Source organism: Monodon monoceros, unplaced genomic scaffold (assembly GCF_005190385.1).
Source record: "Monodon monoceros isolate NGI ecotype Baffin Bay Population unplaced genomic scaffold, NGI_Narwhal_1 Super_Scaffold_13, whole genome shotgun sequence".
Classification (NCBI taxonomy): Eukaryota; Metazoa; Chordata; class Mammalia; order Artiodactyla; family Monodontidae; genus Monodon; species Monodon monoceros.
In genome coordinates, this window is record NW_021703769.1 from 72,383,665 (window position 1) to 72,410,271 (window position 26,607).

Consider the following 26,607-nt stretch of genomic DNA (forward strand, 5'->3'; position numbering starts at 1 on the left):
ACTAGTCAAGCATCTTGTTTCTTTCCTTAAATATTTCTCAGTTGTATAATGGTGTATTTTGGGATAAGGATAGTTCTGAAAAAAAGATTTTTAAGTGAAGTCTTAAAATAAAGGTAATAAAGTGAATAAAGTTAGGAAAGTTTAAAAAGTACTGAATTTAATGAAAACGATACTACCAATCATTAAGAAAAAGACCAATAAAACAATAGAAAAATAAGCCAAAGATAAAAACCCTTAATGGAACATGAAATGCAAATGGCTTTTAAATACAAATAAAAACAACAGTAAGGAAAAAAGTACTCTCATATATTTCTGGTGAGAATACAAATTGGTACAATCTCACCTTTGAAGGACACTTTTTAAAAAAAAAATATTTGCACTTAAAAAGAAATTATTTATTTATTTGGCTGTGTTGGGCCTTCGTTGCTGCGCACGGGCTTTCTCTAGTTGTGGCGAGTGGGGCTACTCTTTGTTGCGGTGCGCGGGCTTCTCATTGCGGTGGCTCCTCTTGTTGCGGAGCATGGGCTCTAGGTGCATGGGCTTCAGTAGTTGTGACATGCAGGCTCAGTAGTTGTGGCTTGTGGGCTCTAGAGCGCAGGCTCAGTAGTTGTGGCGCATGGCCTTTGTTGCTCCGCGGCGTATGGGATCTTCCTGGAGCAGGGCTCGAACCCGTGTCCCCTGCATTGGCAGGCGGATTCTTAACCACTGTGCCACCAGGGAAGTCCCTTAAGGACACTTTTATGCTGTCTATTAAAATAAAAAGGGCATGTGCCTTTTGAATGAGCAGTTCACATCAAGTAATTTACCCTGAGACATACTTTCATCCACATGAAGTAAAATGTATAGAAGATTATTCATTGTGACATTACTTATAATAACAAAAGATTGGAAGCAAACTAAATATCCATCAGTAGAGAACCAATTAAATAAATTACGATATGCACCTATACATTTGAATTCTTTTTGACTTGAGCGTCTGGAGGTAGAGGGAGCTCTTTGGCTGTTTTCCACTTTGCACCTTTTCAGAGTGTTACTTATTTTCAAAAAGGATAACCATCAAGGAGCTGCCCCAAGAAGATAATTTTTTCTAGGGAAGAGAATTGTAAAAACTTTTATATGCTTCTTCTTTCTAGTAGTAACAGACATTATTGAAACTTGAGTAAAGCAGAGAAGGTGGGATAGAAGCTAAAAAGCCCCTAGCAGAGAGCAGAAATTTGATGGATGTCAGATCATAGTGGGTTATAGAGAGTGGGTATTTTAATTGTCTCATGTACAAACATTTTCATTTTGAGCTCTTATTTCATTAACATTACACATATTTGTTTTTCCTAACTATTCTAACCAACACGTAATATAATTTCCCAAGAGTTAACGCTAGTAATTAGTCATCTTAGACATGTTATTTGATCACCATTTGATACAATGTTTACTAAAAAACATTGAGTTCTTGGGACTTCCCTGGTGGTACAGTGGTTAGGACTCGGCGCTTCCACTGCACGGGGCACGGGTTCGATCCCTGATTGGGGAACTAAGATCCCACGTGCCAACGTGGCCCTCCCCCCCAAAAAAATTTTATACTCCATCTCCTGTTGTTTTTGTTTGTTTTCCACCCATTAGAAGCTTTCAGGCAGTGATTTTTTTCTGTAATTAGTGTTTAGTCAAAGTATTTGATTGGAACCTCATGGGGGTCTTCATAGTCCTTGGAAAGTGAGCATAGTGGAGGTATGTGACTCCATACCAGCTTCGTGACCTTGGCAAAACTACTGATCTCTGTAACCTTTGTTTTCTCACCAGTTAAGCGGGATTAAAGTATTGATAGTTCATGACTCACCAGATTGTGTTGAGGGGTTAAATGACATAGCACAAGTAAAACTCTTAGTACATTGCTTGGGACATGGGTTCAATAGTGTTAGTGCTATAAATTGTTAAAAAAATTAGTTCTGATCTAAGTAGTGATCATTTGCCTCTTAAAATAATTTTTGGTTACAAATGATTCTCAACACTTTGGAGACTGTTTTTACTGCATTCATTTCAGCCACCTCTTACTTCAAGCTTACTATATTTCAAGTCCTGTGCTAGGCCCTGGATATAATTATATCTAGGATGTGGTCTGAGCCGTAGAAGAGTTGCAGTGTCCTGGGGACAAACACAGGCACACCTCACTTCACTGCACTTCGCTTTATTGTGCTTCGCAGATATGTGTTTTTCACAGATTGAAGGTTTGTGGCAACCGTGTGTCGAGCGAGTCTTTATTGGCACTATTTTTCCAACAGCATTTGCTCACTTTGTGTTTCTTTGTCACGTTTTGGTAATTCTGGCACTATTTCCTACTTTTTCATTACAATTATGTTTGTTATGGTGTCTGTGATCAGTAATCTTTGTTACCACTACAACTAGCTGAAAGCTCAGATGATAGCATTTTTTAACAATAAAGTATTTCTTAAGGTATGCACATTTTTTGAGACGTAATGCTACCACACTTAATAGACTAAAGTAGAGTGTAAGCATAACTTTTATATGCACTGAGAAACCAAAATTGCAGTGGTCTGGAACTAAGCCTGTGGTATCCCTGAGGTCTGCCTATAGGCAGATAAACAGACAGTTTCAGCACACGGAGACAAGTGCTGGGGAAGGAGCATGCACACCGTCAGGAGAGACACTGGGATCAGAGTTGGGAAGGATCTATATTACTCAAAAAATAAGAAGTAGTCCTAAAGAGCTAGCTCTCCACAGGTTAATAATGCCCAGCACACCAACAGAGTTTTAAAAAATCTGTTAAATAATTCTGTGGTTCTAAAAACACTCAATTAGTCATTTAACTGAAGCTGGAAAAGTATATGCTAATTACTTTTTTTGACTTATATTGCACAAAAACATTAATAATAGTTGTATAACTGTGAAGTCATGGGTGACATTTAACATGTTTTCCAGGTTTTTAAAAAAATAAACAAAATCTATGATAATATCAGAGAGGAACAATTTATATTTTATCTTTAAAATTTTCTGTAATTTTATATAGGTCATTAATGTAGCAGTGGATAATTTATCCAGTAGACGTTTCTAGATCCTGATGGCCTAAGCCAAGTACACAGAGTAGTATTCATTTCGGGTGGATGACTTTCAGGGTCAAAACTTTCTATTTGTGAAAGTGTCTTTTACGTGAAGCTGGCTGTGTATTGAGGTCAGCCCTGAGGAGATTGTGGCTTGAATAGTAGTGAATGATACTGACACACTGCAGCTCAAAAAATGAGAAATGGTTTTAAAGATCTGGTTATCCACAAGTTAATAGGGTTTTATCTACCCTTTGACCTTCGATTCATGTTATCAGATCGGCTGAAGGATATAGCAAGAGACATCTCTTCCAAATACAGGCACACCCTACCAACCATCTCCCTGTCAGTTGTTGGTTTACACCTTTTTGTTTTTAATACCCAAACACATACAGCATAGAAGCCTTTCAGTACAGTGTTTTAAATTGATGTTTACAAGGGCAAAATTTCTACTTATTTTCCAAAACTGAATACAGCATTTAAAGCAAAACGATATGCAAGAAAAATCTTGAATGGCATTCCAAATACACTTGGTAGATCATCAGAGCCAGGTGTAGACGATTTGAAAAGCTCACCATGTCAACCGAGGGAGATTTGCTTCTCCGTGGTGCCGGCATGGAGAGGCCACTTGCCTTTACTGAGCAGTTGCCATTAACCTTGTTTGTTTTCGGAGGTTAAGTCAGGAAGTAGTGTCTTATACATTTGGTAGCTAACGTAATAGTTGTTACATTTGTGAGCATCTTACCCTATTTTAGTTTCATTTTAAGCAAGTCTTTGGAGGCTTTGAGTTGATGTGTAACACATTTTAATTTTTCCCATTTAAAATAATGGGAAATATGCTTCACTTAGCATTTTTATGCATGCTGTTAGATTTCAGGGACAGATTACTACTCTTAGCTGGGAGATGCCTGTGTTACTGTAGTTTCATTATTTTTAATTATTTAGTGATTATGATGGCTCTTGAAATGTATTGGGTGTGTGTTTCCTATAGTCATTTTTTTTCTGGATGTCTTTCTGCTGCCCACTGTATTTTAAATTGCATTTTTCAGATTTACTCAGGGATGCGTGACTTGTATTCTCTTTTGTTATCTTTAAAGTTCTTGTTTAGGCATAAGTTTTGAGTTTTGGGTAACATAGCTGTAATCATACTATATGTATAACTTTGTCTCCTTTGCAACGTAAGTGTTTTTCCATGCTGTGATATAATCTTGCTCTACTATTCACTGATAATGATGGATTGCCTTCCTCTAATACTTAGCAGTCTTCCTTTGTATTTTTATTTTTATTATGATTCCCTCTTACGTGTGCATAAAATTTAATATACTCAATCATAAACAAATGTTTAAAAGATCTAAACTACACAAACTGCATTCATTCATTCAGCAAGTATAGATATTGCTAAATATTTGGTAAGGACTCTTCTAGCCACTGCGAATCAGTAAATAAGGCACATAAGGCTCCTGTTCTCTGCTAGGAGAGACAGAAAACAAATAGATAAATAAAAATTTACCATTTATAGACCACCGAACATAATGTGGTAAGACCAACAAAAGTTTAAATAAACAGAGCCCAATCACTTGATAATTCAGAAGAGTAACTTGTAATTTTCATTAGGTAAAAGGAAATCAAAACTACAATTACAGATATTTGTAAAATAGTGGAAGTCAGAATACTGCATAACAATATCCAGAATTGAACCAAAGGGGAATTGTAGCACGTAGGATTCAGATTAACTACATATAGAGACTCCCAAATAGTGAGTGGGATAATCAAGTTAGAAATGTTTTTCCTTCTGATGTCACAGAAGCCCAAATAAAGGTGAACCAATGACCGATATGGCGGCTGTGAGATAGTAGAAAATACATGTATTGGTTTCTGTCCCCAGTTCCTGGCACAGATCTCCTAAAACTTTTGTAATTTCCTAAGTTAAGAGTGTCTTTTGTTCTAATATTGTTTTTGACTCTGGTTCCTGACACGGAGTTCCTAAATCCCTTGGAATTTCCTGGGTGTCTTTTGTTCTAATGAGGTGACTCTTGGTGGCCTTGTGGGTGGGAACTGGTCACTAGAAAGACCAAGCCAAGCTTAGAAGCTTGGAACTTTCACCCTATACCCATATCCTGCAGGAAGGGGAGAGGGGCTGGAAATTGAGTTAATGATCAATCATGCCTGCATGATGAAGCCTCCATAAAAATCCCAGAGGCGCAGGGTTCAGGGAGCTTCCAGGTTACTGAAAACACAGAGGTGCTGGGAGAGTGGTGCCTGGAGAGAGCATAGAAGCTCCTCACCCCTTCCCACATACCTTGCCTGCTCTGCTATTCCATCTCTGTGGTCATCCGTATTCTTTATCATATCCTTTTATAATAAACTGGTATATAGTAAGTAAACTGTTTTCCTTAGTTCTGTGAACCGTTCTAGAAAATTAATTGCACCCGAGGAGGTCATGGGACTCGCCCATCAGAAGCACAGGTAACCACCTGAACTTGCAATTAGCATCTGAAGTGGGGGTGGGGCAGTCTGGAGGCACTGAGCCCTTCACTTGAGGGATCTGATGTTATCTCCAGGTAGGTAGTGTCAGAACTGAGTTGTATTGGAGGATACTCAGCTGGTGTCACATTCTTGCTTGGTGTGGGGAAAAAAAACCCATACCTCTGGTGTCAGAAGTGTTGTGAATATGGTAGTGGTGGGAAAGTAAAGGAGAAACACAGGAGAGAGTGTGAGTTTTTTCTTTTCAGTATTTTCACAGTGTCATCAGAGACCCAGGTTCCTATCTGACATTCAACATAATGACTTTTATTCTGAAGTTTACTTCATGGTCCAGAATACTTGCTAGAGCTCCAGCCATCATGTTGGTATTCCAGCCTTCATTTTGAGCAGGCAGTACAAGGATAGGTATTAGAAGAGCACATCTTTTTCCTTCTAAGATAATTTGTATAACTCTTCCTTTTACATCTTTTTGGCCAGAACTTAGTCCCTTAGCCACATCTTGCAGAGGGAGGCTGAGAAATGTAATCTTTTAGCTGAGTATATTGTTGTCCCCAAATAGTTCAGACATTGTGCTTATAAGGAAGAAGGGGTGAATGGGTATGGTAGGCGACTAGCAATCTATATCAATGAACTAAGCATTAAGTTCAAATGTTAAACAAGTAACAATAAAATAAGCCTATTAGGAAGAAGGAAGTAATCAAGATAAAAGAAGAAATCAATTAATTTGGATTAAAAACCCCCTAAATACAGGATGTATGGAAGGTTATTGATGCCCATCATCAAAGTAATCTCAGTGGTTTGGTGGAGATGGAAGGTGGATTGCACAGCATTTGTAAGGACAGAAAACAAACGACATCTTGGAAGGGAGACAGAAGGAGGATTTGGGGTTTGTTTGGGGTTGTTATTTGTTCCTTGGTTTGAAGTGGAGGAGGCCGGAACACGAACATGTAGGTAGAAAGGAAGATGCGAGAGATAATTGATCTTTATATACCTCTCAGAGAGAGGTATGTTTTATTTCGACTTTCTAGAATAATGGTTTTGTCAGTGTCTCAGGATTCTTGAGTTGTTGTGGTATATGTGTTATACTCACTCAGCACAGTGTTTTTAATAAGATTAAAAAAAAATTAGTCCCGGACAACGAGTTGGAACTGAGGTGCTTACCAAGGCTTATTTGCGAGGTAGGTATATTTGTGCTAGTGTCCACAGATCATGGATTTTCTTCTGGTAAAGGGCTGGGGGTGGGGAACACACCCAGGTGGTATGAACAGACATTTTCAAAAATGACCATCACTTTCAATTTGTTTTTAGTGATATTTGCTTTGACATTTCAAATAGCATTGAAGGAAAATTTTCATGTTTATCGAAAGTGGTTTGGGGTTACATGTGATTGAGATCTGCGGCCACAAATCAAGGAAGTCATCAGGCCCCCGTCACTGACAGACCAGTGGGCGTTTTCTCCTGCCACCTCATAGATGTCCTCCTCCTCCTCTTTAATATCTTCCAGATGGACTCATTCAAGGCCATTCATCTCAAAGCTTATTTTAAAATTTTAGCTTCGGTATTGCTATTTTGGACATTAGAATTGAACCTTTTTATGAGAATCATTGTGTTTGATTTATGAAAAGAGTGTGGAGAAAAAGGGTGTTAAAAAGAATGGTCGGAAGCTAATTTCTTTTGCTTATTGAAAGCAGAAAGAAGGAAGCACTTTCTCAAATTGACAGTTGAAGACCCTTTTTAGTGTATTTGGGAAATGAAGATAGTGGAAACCATGAGTTCTGTTTGACTTATGGCGATGTGAAGATAGCTTGCTCCTTTGTCGTGGCCCAGAAGAAGCTAGTATGTGTGGCAGAAACTCATTGCCCACTTCACAGGAATCAAGAAATTATGCCATTAGTTCCATCATAGTCTGAGATACTGGATTGAAATCATATGTAGCCATTTGCACCTCCCCTTCATCCAGCCACACAGTGGGGGGAAAATGTGGTTTGCCTGTGACAAGTTAGAAATGTTAAAAATCATGTAAGTAGAATTTGAGCAACCCTTGGAGTTTAATAACTTTATCTCCTCTAGTTTTTGAGTCTTTCTGATGACATGTCTTCTAGCTTTGGAGTTTGTGAAACAAACAAAAAACCCTGAAATCAAAAAACCCCTCTCTGCCTGTATTAAAAAACTCGAAGGGGATACGTCAGTCATCTTCCTCCTAACTCATGAACTGCATGCATCTCAAGATGTCGGGAGACCCTGTCCTGCTCCAGTGATTGAAGGAAGCTTCCATTTTATATTACCGTAAAGAACGTTTCTAGTTTTTTCCTGTTTCTGGTTCATGATAGAAAATTATCTTCTTTTGACTATATGTACTTTGAAAATATCTGGTAGACACTGAAGACGCTGAAGAATCCTTCAGTTGTAGGTCTATTTGTATATTTATAACCAATTACAATTCAAGTGCATCTTCCCCAGGGGAAAGGCAGTGATTAGTTTTTACGCTTCTGATGGCCAGTTTCTGGGAGTGGTAGCATGTAGAGACTGAGGACGAGGATAGGAGAAAGGATGGAGACCATCTTAATTTCCAGAAGTTACTCCTCATAACCCCTAAGAGGGAAACAGGGTACACAAACCACCTCCTGTGTTTTTAGATGGTTCCATTTAGTGGAGCTGCGTTTTGAACACAGTGGTTTCTTTACCAAAAGTAAAGATTATATCCTAAAAAAAAAAACCCATGCAGTAGGAAAAGGCATGTTTGAAGAGTTTAGCACTTAAAGGAAAATTTACATTGAAGTTGGGAATTACAGTGAATTAGTGAAATCCCTTCTAAATACTATGTTCATTAAATAGGAGGACAAAGGAAATTGTACTGAATACAGAGAACATTAATAACATTTTACAAATCTTTAATTAGTATTGGGTACTATTCTGTTAATTTCTACGTCTCTGTACCTTGCCTGCAGTAACATTTCAGACTCCCCTACAGCAACCACATGATAATTGCAAATTTGTTTGTGTTTGTGCATAGTAAATGAAGCATTTTTTTTCTTTCCTGTCTGACCCATGACTAAATTATTGACTTTTAGGTTTCACTGTAGTTCAAGAAATCAGATAATTTGATGCTTAAAATTAAAAGCCTGGGGGGAGGGCTTCCCTGAGTGGCGCAGTGGTTGGGGGTCCGCCTGCCGATGCGGGGGACGTGGGTTCGTGCCCCGGTCTCGGAAGATCCCACATGCCGCGGGGCGGCTGGGCCTGTGAGCCATGGCCGCTGGGCCTGCGCGTCCGGAGCCTGTGCTCCGCAGCGGGAGGGGCTGCAGCAGTGAGAGGCCCGCGTACCGCAAAAAAAAAAAGCCTGGGGATAAATTTTATTTAATCTATTTAGTTTATTATAGTTTAAAATGTTCTCCTTAACACAGAGTTAGCTACCTGTAGTGCCACCCAAGGTAACTTTAGACCGGACCTCACCAGAATATGGCACAATTAGAATTTCCTGCCTCCTGGTAGGTTCTAAGGTGCATTTTTATGGCCTGTGTTTGTTTTGTCTTTTTTTTTTTTTTTTTGCGGTACGCGGGCCTCTCACTGCTGTGGCCTCTCCCGTTGCAGAGCACAGGCTCCGGACGCGCAGGCTCAGCGGCCATGGCTCACGGGACCAGCCGCTCCGCGGCATCTGGGATCTTTCCGGACCGGGGCACGAACCCAGGTCCCCTGCATCGGCAGGCGGACTCTCAACCACTGCGCCACCAGGGGAGCCCTGTTTTGTCTTCTTAATGATTACTCATGACTATACTCCAAAAACCTCCACTGCTCTACCTTTTATTTTCTACCCTTTTTTGTCTCTCACTAATACCTAGATTTCTTTTCTCTAACATTTCCAAGAGTAGTGATTCAAAATCCCTGTCCATTCTCATTTAAATGTTCACAGCAAAGGAAAATATATACAGGAATAAATCTCCAAGTGGTAGGATTTTACAAACAAGGAACCAGTGATCGACTTACATACATCATGAAATGATCACCACAGTAAGTTTAGTGAACATCCGTTGTCTTATATAGATACAAAATTAAAGAAATAGAAGAAAAAATATTTTCTCCTTGTGATGAGACTCTTAGGATTTACTTACTTAACAACTTTCATATGTAACGTACAGCAGTGTTCATTATGTTCGTAACATTTTACAAATCTTTAATTAGTATTGGGTACTATTCTGTTGGGTACAACCAAGTATTGGGTACAACTAAGGTTGTACCTTGCATCCCTAGTACTTATAACCGGAAGTTTGTGCTGTTTTGGTTCATTACTGTTTTTTTCTTTTGAGATGTTTGTTTGTGATTTTCATTGACTTCCAAATGCTTTTTATTAAGGACTTAGGATCTCTTTCTGTATATATACAAATACACACATAAACATATATATGTATGTATCTATATTTTTCTAAGTATGGTACGAGACAGGGATTCTTTTTCCCCTTTATGGATTATTGATTGAGCCAGCGTCATTGTTGAATAATTTATCCTTTACCCCATGATTTGTAATGACTGCCTGTTGTAATCAAGTTTTCCTGTATTCATGGATGTTTCTGAACTTTCTACTCTGTTATATTGATTAATTTTTCTGTCTTGCCCCATTACCATACTGAGTTACTATAGCTTTGTGATAAGATTGATATTTAGTACAAAAGACCCCTCCTTCTTCAAAATTGTCTTGCTTATTCTTAGCCCCTTAATACATTTTCATATTTATTTTGGGATCATTTTGTCAGTTTTCTCTCCCACACAGACATAACTTTGGGATATTGATTGGAATTGCATTGAATTTACAGTTTAATTTGGGAAAATTGCCATCTTTATGAAGCCATGTCTTTGGTTGAAAGTTGCTTGTTCTGTCACTTTAATTTTTTTTGACTGAAATTTATCTTCTAATTGTAGATTCTGTTGGCTGTCTTTGTGAAATGTTACATTTCCACACATCTCTTGGAATTGTTTGCAGGCTCTTCTTGAGTAGGTGGTTGTTTTTGCTCACATGTGCACTCTAACAGGCGGCTAGGTCCAATTCCTGGTCCTGAGGCTGTTTCATTGTATATTTTTAGCCAGGTTTATTTGATTTTCATTTTTCATTTCATCTATGTATCACTGCAGTGGGGATGGCTCAAGAGATGAGCTTAAGGTACCCCTTTGACTGTACATTCATTAATGTATGGTTTGGTAAATTATGCAAATCAGATAAGGATTTGGAATTAAAGGCTTAATTTTTGGCATTTTTGTGTCTGTATAGCAAGTACCGAACATCCTTCTTCTTCTTCCAGGCTCTTCTTGCTGTCATTCCAGATTCACTTTCTTATGAGTCAGACATGAGGTAAAGTGCTGTACACTCAGGCACATCTTGTCACTAACAGGCTTTCCAGGGAGGAAACTTTATAGGCTTACTTCAGGAACTGAGTCACCTTCTAATGAGTCTGGTTTTGCTTTTTGTTTTTTTTGTGTGTGTTGTTTTTTTTTTTTTTTTTGCAGAGCCAAGCTTAGGCACAAGGAGGTTGTTGACAGTGGCTTACTGACAGCCTGAACGTCCCTTGACTACAAGGCATATGCATTTGGACAGTTGATCACCCAGGAAGGGAGCCTTTACTCTTTAATATTTGGGACTTGAACTTGTGAATTGTTACAAGTAATATTTCTGGAGAAATAGATCTATCAGATTTATTGATGTTAGAGTTGTGTGGTTTCTGGCTGCCCCGTTATCCCTTTCAAATTTACTTTGTCTCAGTGGTTTTGTAAGATGTGTTCTGGGTATATCAAGATGCCCTTCTCATAACGTCTTCTGCACACTTTGTGTCCCAGTGTTTCTGTCTGTTTTTGTCTGCTGCAGGATGATGGAGAGGTTGTTTCCTGAGGGAACTTTGCCAGAGATTTTACTTTTTTGTCAATATCCTTGGACTTCCAAGTCGCTGTGCTGCTTAGGTGACTGCCATCCGTGTTTGCACCCTGGGGTAGAGGCTGTAACATAACCTTCTGCTTATTGATTTGTATGACATCATTCCTCTGACTTCTACTTATTCTTATGTAGATAGGCTACCCCTCTCATTTATCTTGTGTTGGTGGCCTTAGACTTCTCAGTTTAGATCTCCTACATGCAAAGTAGAGAAACCGGTCCTATGATTTTGTAGTCAAGCCTTTCTTCCTCTAGAAATCTTACCATTTATTTATGATCTTTTATTTATTTTGGTTTCGTCTTTAGCTCTTTACATTGTCTCCCTTATTAATCGTCTTTTCTTTCTTTTCTTTGTTCTCATTTCTTTCCTTTTCCTTGCATTTCCATATTTAAAATTTCTGTGTTCATGGCTCTCAGGGTAATGGTCATTTTTACACTGTGAAAGCTGTCCTGTTCAGAATGCCAGTAGAACCTTACCTCTTCTATTCTCTCCCAACCTCCAAAGGATGGAGAAACACCGCTCCATATTACTCCTTTGCTTTTCTGACGTGTAAATACTGCTGGCTTTTTTTTTTTTTTTTATCCTGTAGTGGGGATTTTTTTTTTTCCTGCTATTGAGTGTTTACTTACAGCTTGTCTTACAGCTGCCAGTGCTCTTAGCCTCTATTGTGTTCGCATTTTGCACTTCTCGGCTTCCTCTTCTTGTGGTTTTTCAATAGATGAACTTATAATAGCCCTTTGACCGTACGTCGATTATACAGTAGGCCCTCCATATCCACCAGTTCCGCATCCACAGATTCAACCAACCACGGATTGAAAATATTTGGAAAAAAAAAATTCCAGAGAGTTTCAAAAAGGAAAACTTAGGGCTTCCCTGGTGGCGCAGTGGTTGAGAGTCTGCCTGCCGATGCAGGGGACACGGGTTCGTGCCCCGATCCGGGAAGATCCCACATGCCGCGGAGCGGCTAGGCCCGTGAGCCATGGCCTCTGAGCCTGCGCGTCTGGAGCCTGTGCTCAACGGGAGAGGCCACAACAGTGAGAGGCCCGCGTACTGCACACAAAAAAAAGAAAACTTAAATTTGCCTTGGAAGGCAACGGTTTGCATAGCATTTATAGTTGTATTTACAAATATGCGTGATCTCACCCTCCTCCTACTCCTTCACACAAGCAACATCGTCTTGGGTATTAACCATGTTACCAGGAGGATGTCAAGCCCTTCTTTTCTTTTTGCTATTGTGGGTAACATAGAGGTCCATGACTCTTCAAACTCTGGCCACACTCTGTCTCATATTCAAGTTGATTTGCATGGCCTTCTGAGGTTCTGCTGAACCTAAGACAAATGTTTTTCTACTTCCTTTACCAGATTTCTGGTCTTTGAGCAGGAGAATTTTGTTTAAGGCATCTGTTTAAGCATAGTTGAGATCAGGCGTATCAAGAAACTGTTAAACTGATCCATTCTCATCTCAAGAGTCAGTACTATTAAAAAATGTGTGTGTGTGTGTGTGTGTGTGTGTGTGTGTGTGCGCGCGCGCGCGCGCACATGAGTACAGGTTTTCTGACCCCACAACTTTTCTTGTATTTCATTCCCAGCCTTTTGTGTTTCCTTTGTGTATATGTATTTATATCATTAATACTATGGTATGTGTACAGTTTTGTTTTTAGCTTTTTAAAAATTCAATGCTATTACATAAAAATTACCCCTCATTATTAAACATTCTTCTAAAACAATTATTCTCAGTGGGAGCAAGGATATAGAAAAAAACAGGTCTCCCACCCCCTTCCTTCCCCTTTCTGAGAATCACATCTGCATTGAGCTCTCTTATTGTTAAGAATGTGTTTCTCCGCCATGTTGGAATTCATAACCGCTGTTCTGAAATAATCATCTTTAGTGTTAGTTAAATAGCTGTATCATAAATCATCTAGCTATTTCTTGGGATTGACATATTTATAATATCTCATTATTATAAATAAAGCTGGAAGGAACATTCTTAATCATCAGTATTTGTCCACAAATTCTATCATTTCCAAAGGCTTAAAATCTTTAGAAATGCAATTATTGGATCAACATATTTGGATACTTTTCAGATTCTTTAATCATGTTGCCATGTAATTCCCAAAATGTTTGTACTGAATTATGCTTTTATCATCAGTGAATGAGTGTCTGTCTTGCTGTTCTCTAGGCAGTATTGAATATTGCTATTTAAAAATATCTTTGCCAATCTGATAAGCCAAAATGGTACCTCATTACTGCTTCAATTTGCATTTCTTTGATTACTAGTAACTCAGAACCATATTTTAGGAGACCATTTTTTCTTGTTTTGACACAGCCTCAACTCGAGTTCGTCTTGAATTGCAACTTTCAAGATAAATTGTTGAAATTAAGAGCTGTAGTACTCGGATGTAATAACCTCATCCAGAATATGTAACACTGAAAGCTGCCTAATTAGAAGTGACAGAATTCTAACTCATAACTGCATATTTTTAAACTTTTTTATTATGGATTTTTAAAACATTCAAGAGAAGAGAGAATAATGGAGGGAATTCCTGTGTAAGCATGATCTTAGCTTTGACAGTTATCAGCATTCTACATTTCATGTTTCATCTGTCTTCCCAATTTTTGGGGGGTGGGGAAGCATTGGAATATTTCAAATCAGATAAATAGTATCATTTTATCCACAAATACTTGTGTATTTAACACATAAGGACATATTAAAAATGGAATGCCTCCTCCCAGCACTTTGCGTATATTTTAAAATTTTCTAATAGGATTTTTATATTGAAGTATAGTTGATTTACTATATATATATATATATATATTTTTTTTTTTTTTTTGCGGTATGCAGGCCTCTCACTGTTGTGGCCTCTCCCGTTGCGGAGCACAGGCTCCGGACGTGCAGGCTCAGCGGCCATGGCTCACGGGCCTAGCTGCTCCGCGGCATGTGGGATCTTCCCAGACCGGGGCACAAACCCATGTCCCCTGCATTGGCAGGCAGACTCTCAACCACTGCGCCACCAGGGAAGCCCCTACGATATTTTTTAGTTTTACAGCAGAGTCATTCAGTATTTTTGCAGATTATACTCCGTTATAAGTTATTATAAGATAATGGCTATAATTGTGCTATACAATATATCCTTGTTGCTTATCTATTTTATATGTAGTAGTCTATATCTTTTAATCCCATACTCCTAATTTATCCCTCCCCCTCCCCTTTCCCCTTTAGTAACCATAAGTTTGTTTTCTATGTCTGTGAGTCTGCTTCTAGTTTGTAAATAAATTGATTGGTATTACATTTTCTGATTCCACATGTAATTGATATCATATATTTGCCTTTCTTTGTCTGACTTACTTAGTATGATAATCTCTAGGTCCATCCATGTTGCTGCAAATGGCAGTATTTCATTCTTTTTTATGGCTGAGTAATATTCCATTTTATGGATTCCATCCATTCAATAAGATGGATACCACATCTTCTTTATCCATTCATCTATCGATGGACATTTAGGTTGCTACCATGTCTTGGCTATTGTGAATACTGCTACTGTGAACATTGGTGTGCATGTATCTTTTCGAATTAGAGTTTTCATCTTTCCCAGATGTATGCCCAGGAGTGGGATTGCTGGATCATATGGTAACTCTATTTTTAGTTTTTAAAGGAAACTCCATACTGTTCTCTACAGTGGCTGCACCACTTTACATTCCCATCAACAGTGTGGAAGGGTTCCTTTTTCTCCACACCCTCTCTAGCATTTAATATTTGTAGACTTTCTGATGATGGCCATTCTGACCAGCATGAGGTGATACCGCTTTGTAGTTTTGATTTTCATTTTGGTTTGTTTCTGGTTTCTTTTGCTGTGCAAAAGCTTATAAGTTATTTTTTTTAAGCCCCTCATTTTCTGTCTTCCTCCTTATGTTGTTAATTTCACAGATTACGTTTTATACATTGCATGCCCATTAACATAGATTTATAATTATTGTTTTAGGTATATGTGTTTTAAATCACATAGGAACAAAAAAAGGAATTAGAAACCAAAAATAGAACAATACTGGCTTTCACATTTACATATTTAGTTACCTTTATCACAGTTCTTTACTCATGGTTTCAGGTTGCTGTCTGGTGTCCTTTCATGTCATCCTGAAGCATTCCCTTTAGCATTTCTTCTGTGGCAGTTCTGCTAGTGATGAACTCCCTGAGCTTTTGTTTATCTGGAAATGACTTTATTTATTTATTTATTTATTGCTGCATTGGGTCTTTGTTGCTGCGTGTGGGCTTTCTCTAGTTGCAGCGAGCGGGGGCTACTCTTCGTTGCAGTGTGCAGGCTTCGCATTGCGGTGGCTTCTCTTGTTGTGGAGCGCGGGCTTCAGTAGTTGTAGCATGTGGGCTCAGTAGTTGTGGCTTGCGGGCTCTAGAGCGCAGGCTCAGTAGTTGTGGCGCACTGGCTTAGCTGCTCCGCAGCATGTGGGATCTTCCCCAACCAGGGCTCGAACCCGTGTCCCCTGCATTGGCAGGTGGATTCTTAACCACTGTGCCACCAGGGAAGTCCCTCTCCTTTATTTTTGAAGTATAGTTTTACCAGATGTAGAATTCTTCGTTGATAGTTTTTTTCTTTCAGCAATTTAAATATGTCATCCCACTGTCTCCTGACTATTATGGTTGATGGTGAGAAATAGGCTCTGATCTTATCAAGGATCCCTGTACATGACGAGTCACTTCTCTTTTGCTGCTTTCAAGATTCAGTCTTTTGACAGTTTGATTATAATATATCTCAGTGTGCATCTCTTTGAGTTTATCCTACTTGAAGTTCGTTGTGCTTCTTCAATGTGTAGACTCATGTTTTTCATCAAATTTTGGAAGTTTTGGCCATTTTGTTTTCAAATATTATTTTTTGCCATTTTCTCTCTCCTTTCCTGAGATTTTCGTAATGAACATGTTGAACGTTTCATGGTGTTCTACAGGTCTTTAAAGAGAAATGTAAATAATAAACCTACAACCCTTCTCTTCTCATCCTCAGAAGTAAGCACCATTAATGGCTTGATGTGTTTCCTTCTATGATTTCTTTTCCTGTTGGGTTGGATTTTCTTCACTGAGTCTTATAACATTGTCTTTGCCCTCTTTCTTTGATCTACATTTTCAGTTATTCATTACAGTTTAATTTGGTTGGTTACTTAGTTAATTTATTTTGGAAGTAATTCTATAATAATTTTCCTGCTTGGCTTCTTTGATTATAAAGAATACTTCATTTGGCTGCATCATGAATTATATCTTTGAATTTATTTTCTAATTCTTTGCTTATTTGACATATCAGATTGACACATTTTGTTTTGTCTCCCACGAACAGTAAAAAATTTAGTTAATTAAAGCCATTTTAAGAATAAGTATGTTTTCTAAGGACTTTGAAAGATTCATTGCCCAATTTCTAGTAGAGGCAATACATATTCCTTTGCTTTTAGAAACAATGGTTGTCAGTGAGGGATTGTTTCAATTTTAAGGTTTTTTTGTTTGTTTTAACGACTTTAGAATTAATTTTTTGACAAGCATGATGTGACTCGGTCAGCATTCAATTTGTTTTTTTTGTTTTTTAATTGGGATATAGTTGCTTTACAGTGTTGTGTTAGTTTCTGCTGTACAGCAAAGTGAATCAGCCATATGTATACATATATCCCCTCCCTTTTGGATTTCCTTCCCTTTGAGGAGCCAGGCAGGAGTGGTGGAGTCTTACCTTGCTGGTTTCCTGGTTCCTCTCCTCTTTTGGTATTAACCATTGTTGCTAATTTCTTTTCTGACTTTGGTTTTGTTCGTTTACTAGAATAAAATGTAGATTATACAACAGTCGGTACGTTGGTTGCTTGTTCACTGCTGTATCTCTAGCATCTAGTATTATACCTGGTGTACAGTGGGACCTGGTGACTGTTGGTTGAACTGATATCTGTGTGAACAAATGAATGAATCTGTGTAACTGCTGCTGGTGGTGGTGATGATGGTAGCTGAAATTTATTCATAGTTTTCTATCTTCCAGGCTGTGTTCTAAGTTCTTTATTTGTTTTAATTATTTTAATTTTACAGCAGTACTATGAGATATAGATACTGTTACTCTTCCTATTTTACAGAGGCACAGAGAGCATGCCTGAGCTCACACAGCTGACTCCAGAGCCCAGTAGCTTAATTGCTACTATGTACTCTTTTCCTCATCTTATACTTTTTTCCTCTTTTATCTCCTCCTTCCTAACTACTCAGACTTTTTCTACTTTGTATTTAATCCTTTTTTCCCTCACTTCCCTTTGATAAGCATTTAACATTTACCTTTGGAATTTTGACCTCAATTTTCACTCCATGTATTGGATTGGCCAAAAAGTTCGTTCAGGTTCTTCCGTACCACCCCGAAAGAACTTTTTGGCCAACCCAATATTTTTCAGTCCGTGTATTGCTTCCCTCTAAGAAACAAACATAAGTTAAAACCCAAATTTAAATTCTGTCACAGAGATCTGGTCTGAATTCTAGAGGTTAACGTCTAGGTTTCTTGCTGCACAGCCTAGCTGCACATTGATTGTGATGTTACTTTCAGATCCACCCCTCCCTCCCATTTTTTTGTGTTTGTTACTACCACTGGGGGAAAAAAGTCCTAGACTCTCAAATTAAACAGAAAATACATGAAATTATAACATGCCAGCTACTTGACACTTTTTTACAAATCTCGTTGTGACATTTTACAAATCACATTGTAGCCTGAACAGAAAGTAGCTAAACTTTTTGCCTGAATTGGATACTTTCATCTTCATTTTTTTATTCTGTAGTATTACACTAACCCTGTCCCTACTAGATAATATGCCACATTCAGAAAATCCTGCAGTAATAACTGACCAGAACCTATGCAAATTAAAATTACTAACTAAATCCCCAAACTGGAGAAAAAAATAGGTTTTATTCAAATTAAATTACTACAATACAATCCAGTTTGTACTCCAATTTTTTCTTTCTTTTTTTTTAATCTAAAAGAAGGATAAAATAAAGTGTTAAGTATGTCCTTTGCAAAGGAAATTCCAGCTCTCACCTCTCAAGGCAACATCTGTACTCAGTTTTTGTTTTAATTTGATCTAACTGGAGTATAACACAACTTTCTTCTATAGACTTTAGGAACTGCTTTAACTAATTTTAAACAGACTTTAAAGTCTCCAAAACCATCCCATCCAGCAGGCTCCCTGCAGACACAGTGAAACCCAGAATGTGAATTTGATAATTTGAAATAAAATCTAATGACATTTCTTTTTTAGTAACCCCGTAGTGCTTTTCTTTGTCCTTAACAATCTGAACATTAGTAGGCTATAGATAAAAGGTAAATGTACTAAAATTAGTTATATCTGTTGATCAAAAGATATGAAGAAATCAGAAAGGAAAGCCATCAAGTGGATGAAAATATTTCTAATACAATTATAACAGCATTCTTACAGCCAGAATATCTAAAGAATTTGAAAAACCCAGTAGTAAAAAGACAGCTATCCCAATAAAGAAATATTCAAAACATTTGAACAAGTACTTCACAAAAGAAGAGATCAGAATGGCCAAAAACATACTCAACTTCATCAGTAAACGGGCAAATACAAAATAGGACAGTGCAGGAATGGCTAAAGTTTAAAAGACTAACAAGTGTTGGTGAAGAAGAGAAGCAGCTGGAACTCTGATCCACTGCAGGTGGAAGTATGGTGAAATGACTTTGGAAACCAATTTAGCAGTATCTGCGCATCCTGTGATCCAGCATTTCCACTCTTAGGAACATTCAAGAAACATCCATCGGGAGTCAGGTACAGTAACAGTCATAGCAATGCTATTTTGTAAGAGACCCAAACTGGGGGAAAAAACCAACAAACCAACAACTTTCACTAATGTAAGTATTTTCATATACTGGAGTACTAAACAGCAGCAGAAATATATCTGAAGCTAAAGTCACCATCAAACTCAGTGAAAGAATTTCAGTGAAAGAAGCCAGACATAGAAGAATACATGTCATAATAGCATTTCATAAAATTCCCTAAAGCAGGAAGAACTAAACTCTAGTGTTACGAGAGAGAACAGCATTTTATAATAACTAAAAACTGGAAATAATCTAGATGTCTATCAATGGGGGAACGGTTGAATAAATTATTGTATATTTATATAATGGAATATTAGATAACGAAGAAAATGAACAAATCTCAACATGCAGCAACACGGATGAACTTTATAAACACAGTGTTGTATGACAGAAGCAAGATGCAAAAAAGTCTATGGTTCTATGTATATAAATTTCAAACACAGGCAAAAACCTAAACTTTAATGTTGAAGTCAGGATATTAGATAGCTTTGGGGTAAAGGCAATGGATGGTGACTGGGTGATGAATATTTTCTTTGTGTTAATCCCTTGGGCTGTCCATTCGTGTTTTATGTATGTTTCTCTTTGTATGATTTCTTTCACAATTTGAAAAGGTTAAGCAACGAGAGAGAGAGTCTGCCTTGGATTCATTCTGCTTGGGTTCATATCCCAGCTTTGCTGCTTTCCAACTGTGTAACTTTGGGAAATTCACTTAGCAGCACTAGGCCTCAATTTCATATCTGTAATGTGAAGCTAATAAACCTGTTTTGTAAGATTTGTTGCAAAGATGAGACAAATATTGGAATCTTTGCTAAGATGTTAAACACAACAACAGCTGGCACATAGTAAGGGCTGACTCATTGCTAACTCTTGCTTTTGTTATTGTTGGTATCATTGCCAGTTTATTTGTTGAAAGGAATTTTAAACTCCCATTGGAATTACATTATATTTAGAAATCTATCATGGCTGTCCATGTAGGCTAGTTTTTTATGGTCTCAGAAATATTTACTTTTTTCACTCTCCATGTTATTTCATAAATAATCATCAAGTATTGTATAGATGTATTTTAGAGTTGAAGTAGAATTTTCTTTGCCTTGCATTTTGTAGTTGTACATATAGTATATATGTACCATACATATGGCATATAATAGCTAATACTTAGTATGACTTACTGCTGCCAACATGGTTCTAAGCGTTATGTAGATGGACACTTTTAATCCTGTGTAAACTCCCATTTTGCACAGATAGAAACTGAGACAGAGTTAAAGATGGGTAGTATGTGGTCTGGGATTCAGTCTGGCCTCAGAGTCCACATTTACCCCACTGCTCTATGCTAGGAAAGCTGCTCATTTTTCTATTGTTATTTGGTAACTGACCAATTTTACTTAATCTGATTTTCTTAGGTTTCCAAGAAGCCAGCTATATCATTTGCAAGTAATTGTTTTTTGTATACTATCCACTTATTCTTTTTTTTTTTTTGCGTTACGCGGGCCTCTCACTGCTGTGGCCTCTCCCGCTGCAGAGCACAGGCTCCGGACGCGCAGGCCCAGCGGCCATGGCTCACGGGCCCAGCTGCTCCGCGGCATGTGGGATCCTCCCGGACTGGGGCATGAACCTGTGTCCCCTGCATTGGCAGGCGGACTCCCAACCACTGCGCCACCAGGGAAGCCCTATCCACTTATTCTTGTTCTTGCCTTATTGCTTCGATTTTAACTTCCAGGGAAGTGTTTATAAAAATAATAGAGTGGACATTCTGCTGTTATTCTGATTAAATAGAAATGCCTCTATTTTTTACATCTCTAAGAATGACATGGACTATTGACTGGAGAGTGTTTTCTTTATGTTAAGGATGTGTTTTTTAATTTTTGAGTTTACCAAATGGTTTTTCAGTTGTTCATTCTGTTTTAAAATCAGGGATGGGCTTTAAATGATATGAAATGTCTTTGTGTGTCTATAAGATGATTGTATAACTTTTCTGTGTTGAGCTATTGATGTGATGAATTGTATTAATATATAGCCTAATATTGAATCATCTTTGCATTTCTAGAATTTTTAACATAATGCTGAATTTCATTTGCTAAAATTTCTGTAAGATTTTTGCATATATAAGTACAAGTGAGATTGGCCTGCACTTCTCTACCATTTTTGTTAGGTTTTGGCATTGGGTGAATTCTAGCTATGTGAAGGGAATCTGGAAGATTTCTGTCTTTTTGTGCATTATACACTGCATTTTAAAAATAAGTTTTGAGTACATTTTCTGATATGGCTGCCTAATACTGTTCATCCCTAGGTTATCTTCAGACATGAGCAAAAGTAGAGAGATTGGCATTCTTTTCTTTTTTTCTTTTTTTTTTGCGGTACGCGGGCCTCTCACTGTTGTGGCCTCTCCCGTTGCGGAGCACAGGCTCCAGACGCGCAGGCTCAGCGGCCATGGCTCACGGGCCCAGCCGCTCCACGGCATGTGGGATCTTCCCAGACCGGGGCACGAACCCTCGTCCCATGCATCGGCAGGCGGACTCTCAACCACTGCGCCACCAGGGAAGCCCGACATTTTTTTAAATTGAAGTATAGTTGATGTACAATATTATATGTTTCAGGTGTACAGTATAGTGATTCACAAATTTTAAAGGTTATACTCCATTTATAGTTATTATAAAATATTGGCTATATTCCCTGTGTTGTACAATATATCCTTGTAGCTTATTTTATATATAACAGTTTATACTTCTTAATCCCCTACCCCTATCTTGCGTCTCCCCCCTCCCCTCTCCCCATTGGTAACTACTCATTTGTTCTTTATATCTGAGTCTCTTTTTTGTTATATTCACTAGTTTGTTGTAATTTTTATATTCCACATATAAGTGATATCATAAAGTATTTGTCTTTCTCTGTCTGACTTATTTCACTTAGCATAATGCCCTCCAAGTCCAACCATGTTGTTGCAAATGGCAAAATTTCATTCTTTTTTATGGCTGAGTAGTATTCCATTGTGTGTGTGTGTGTGTGTGTGTGTGTGTGTGTGTATATATATATATACACCACATTTTTATCCGTTCATCTGTTGGTGGACTTTAGCTTGCTTTCATATCTTGGCGATTGTAAATAATGCTGCTGTGAACACTGGGGTGCATGTAGTGCATTTTGTTCACGTCTTACTTCACTTTGTTTTTCTCTTGAGTATTTTGAGCCTTGCTACTTAAAGCATGGTTTGAGGTTTAGCAGCATGGATACTACCCAGGAACTTGCTACAGATGGATGTAATCATGTGTACATAACTACACGTGTCACATCATCTTTGCCATATTCTATTGGTTAAAGGCAAGTCACAGGTTCTGCCCCCACTCTTGTTGTAGATTTTAAACTATCATTAATCATGTTGTTTTGAGATGTTTGAATAAGTCTTTGAACTTTTAGTAATTTGTCTAGGGTCCTGGAAGGGAGCTACAAAGTCAAAGGTATAAAGCTTTTAAAGGCTTGCATGACTGTTGTCTAATGGCTTTTCAGAAGATCAATACCTCTTTTGGTTACATGGTAAACAAATGGCAACATTGACAGTTCATCAATGTGCCTTTTCTGCCAAGTAGAGATCATTAAATAATGAGGAAGCAGGAAAGAGGACAAGAGTGATTAGAAATTCTTACTGTAAATAACTTTGAGCAATTGATACCTGAAAGCCTGAAGGTTATGTGAATTAATTTTCACCAATCTAAAACTGTTTGGTCAATTTACTATTTCTAACTAAATGGAATTCAGGGTATTTGTTAAGAACCTTTTGGGTGTCTTATCTAGTGTTCGATACTGTAAGTGAGAGAAGAAAAATATACCAATATCTGTGCCTTTATAAGGCTTCTGGGAGTCTTATGACATTGTTTACGTTTTTTTCATCTTTCTACAAAATGCAACTTCAATAAATAGAAGTTCATGCCAGGTTTCACCTATGGGTTTAAGAAATTTGAAAATCTTCCTAGGTGATAAAAACAAAGTTGTGTTTTCCTCTGTTTTAGCAACAACGTACTGTCTATAGGCTGACTCTGGTGAAAGCATGGAACGTGGATGAACTCCAGGCCTATGCCAAGCTGGTGTCCCTGGGGAACCCTGACTTCATCGAGGTGAAGGTAAGCCCCTGCCAGCTAGTGTTGGGCACGTTCCCATTATGCTTTGTTGGCCACGGTGGAATTACAATCTTCTAAAATTCTGCAGGAGGTCCCGGATGTTTTATATTATTCAGTCAGAAATATTAATCAAGATTCCTGGCACTGTTCTAGGTATTGGAGATAAGAGCAGTAAAGACTAAGCATTTGCTCTCACATATAAAAAGCTTATATTTTAGTGAGAGGTAGACCGTCAACAGAAAATGAATGTAGTGCTCACTACATAGTAGCTTTAATATGCTGAGAAATAAAATACTGTTATAGTGAGTAATTGGTTGGCTTTTAACTACACTTTTACTATGGAAAACTTCAAATATATACAGAAGTAGAGAGACTGATGTAATGAGCCCCATCCATCCATTACCAGCTTCAAAAATTACTAGCTTGTGTTTCAGCTGTACTCCTACCCATTTTCCTGCCCTTACCTGTGAAGCAAATCCCCACGTTATACCATTCATCCATAACTGTTTTAGTATGTATTTCTAAAAGATATGCACTCACTTTAAACACTTATTCAGAATACTGTTCTTACTAAACAGTTCTAACAATAATCTCATATATTGGAACATATAAGGTTTCAACTTGACCAGTTATTTTAACAGTATTTTTTTAAATTGAAGTAGAGTTAATATACAATACTGTGTTAGTTTCAGGTATACAGCGAAGTAATTCAGTTTTTTATATATATTTATTTATTTATTTACACACACACACACACACACACACACACACACACACACACACACACATATATAGTTTTTCAGGTTATTTTCCATTATAGGTTATTATAAGATGTTGAATATAGTTCCCTGTGCTATATAGTAAATCCTTCTTGTTTATTTTATGTACAGTAGTGTTTATCTGTTAATCCAATACTCCTGATTTATTCTTCCCCTCCTCTCTTTCCCCTTTGGTAACTGTAAGTTTGTTTTCTATGTCTGTGAGTCTGTTTCTATTTTGTATGTAGATTCATTTGTACTCATTTTTAGATTCCTCACGTAAATGATATCATATAATATTTCCCTTTCTCTTTCTGACTTAATTCACTTGGTATGGTAATCTCTAGGTCCATCCATGTTACTGCAAATGGTAATATTTCATTATTTTTTATGGCTGAGTAATATTCCATTGTGTATATATACCACATCTTCTTAAACCAATTGTCTAAAGTATTTTTTAATCTGGATCCAAATAAGGGTCAGAATTGGATTATTTCTCTCTTAAATTTCTTTTAATCTATTAGTTCCTCTTCCATGTGTTTTTCTCCCCCTTGTAATTTATTTTGTTGGAAAAAATGGATCATTTATCCTGGTTAGTTCCCCATATTTATATTTTAGATTTTGGTGATTGCATGTTGCTCTGCCCCTTAGATTTCCCGTGGATTGTTAGTTAGATCAAAAGAAGATTGATCAGGTTTGTGTGTGTGTGTGTGTGTGTGTGTGTGTGTGTGTGTGTGTATGTTTGCATTTCAAGATTATTTCATTGGTCGTAGTGTATGCTTCCAGCAGGAGCCATTTAATGTCTGGTTGTCACTGTCATGTTTTTGCCAGTGTTTCTTTGGGTTAGATACCTGTAAGTGGATTGATGTGTCAGAGGGTAAACGCATATGCTGTTTTACTAGATATTGTGGTTGACTGCTTTAGATTTCAAAAGCAGGAAGGCTTTTCTGAGGAGATGACTCTTTTAAAAACTGATAACTGAATAGTAAGAAGCAGCACCACATGCAGAGGCTTGGGGTCAGAGCATTCTGGGCAGATGGCACAGCTGGTCCACAGAGGTCCTACATGATGTCCGTGGGGTAGTTGGAGTTGGCTGTGGTACAAGATGAATCAGAGTGGTGGGCTGGGGCCAGATTTTGTTAGGCCTTTCATGCATGGGTAAGAGAATCAGATTTTATACTAAGTTTAACGATAAGCTTTTTTTTAATACTAGGTGTGCTAGGAAAGGGTTTTAAACTGGAGAGTGATACGATCTGATTTATGATTTTGAAAGATCACCCTGCCATTGCCATGAGTGGATTATAGAGGGCAGTAGTAGAAGTAGGTAGACCGGTAACAAAACTTTTGCCAAGCAAGAGATGTGATGGCGTGGGGAAGGTCATTGGAGAGGACTGGGTGCATTTGTGATATATTTTGGGAGTAGATCCAACAGAACTTGTTGTTAGATGACATGTAGGGTATGAAAGAACAAAAAGTATCAAGAATAGCACCTGGGTTTTTGACTTAAGCAGTCGTGTGGATGTGGAACAGTTTGCTGAGATGGAAAAGACCAGTGGAGAAGGGAGGCAAATTTAGGGAGTAATTGCATGAGTTCTACGTTGACCTTAATACTTTGAGATAGCTTTTAAATAATCCAAGTGTAGGTTCAAAGTGTAGGTTCAAAGAAGCCACAGGTTCTATAAGCCTGGCGTTCTGGGGATAAGACAGGCCTGGCAGTAATGATTTGGAAGTCATCAGCTATAGAGTTTTCAGAGGCAGACAGCTTTCTTGGACAACTAAGAATACACAGAATGAGAGAAAGTGACCAGAAAATTAACCCAATCTCTCAAAGCTCCACTCTTCAGTTTATGTTTATGAAGCTGGATGCACTCTGTCACATCAGAGCATATTTCAGCTTTACAGCCGTTTTTTAGTAAGTTCAGCGTTCTGCATTACGTTCCTCTGGAGGGATGGGGAGGTGAGAGGAGCAGATGAAATATTGCTGAGTGTGTAGCAGCCTCTAGTGAGGTCAAGACACTTTTCTTTTAAAATTGCTCTTAATTTCAAAAGGCTACTCTTGGCGAGAACTCTAATGATGCAAAGAGACAAGCTACACTTTAAATATATGCATTGGCTTAAGGAAACCTTTCCAACATCAGAGATTAGTGGTGTTTTAATTTATGGTTTAGCTATTAAAGAATGCTGCTTCAAATTATGCTGCAGTAAAACCTCTATTATTAACTTGGCTGGATCGCACTGTCACCTTTTTTTCTCCTTCTTTCTTTGCAGTCATGTTTCCTATAGTGAAGAAGGTATTTTGTAATCTGAAATGAATCAACCAAATTTTAAAGAAAGATGGCTACTTTGTAAACAGTGTAATTCTCTGATGGGCATTTTGTAGTCGGACAAACTATTAACATAACTAGGAAACAGATGAAGCCTTCTACTTAGAGCTGAGATGTTATAATGAC

At 37.9% G+C, this 26,607-nt stretch overlaps 1 protein-coding gene across 4 annotated transcripts in view; it reads left to right on the plus strand.

Moving 5' to 3' along the window:
- The window catches only part of LOC114894591 (S-adenosyl-L-methionine-dependent tRNA 4-demethylwyosine synthase), a 152,360-nt gene that overhangs the window by 96,004 nt on the left and 29,749 nt on the right, over positions 1 to 26,607 (plus strand). For all 4 annotated transcript variants that reach the window (XR_003793259.1, XM_029221414.1, XM_029221415.1 and 1 more), the window contains exon 14: positions 23,292 to 23,402. Coding sequence is in view for 3 of the 4 variants with exons in the window: in XM_029221414.1 (XP_029077247.1) it covers positions 23,292 to 23,402 (111 nt within the window). In the remaining variant the exon portion in view is untranslated. The remainder of the gene's footprint in view (positions 1 to 23,291; positions 23,403 to 26,607) is intronic.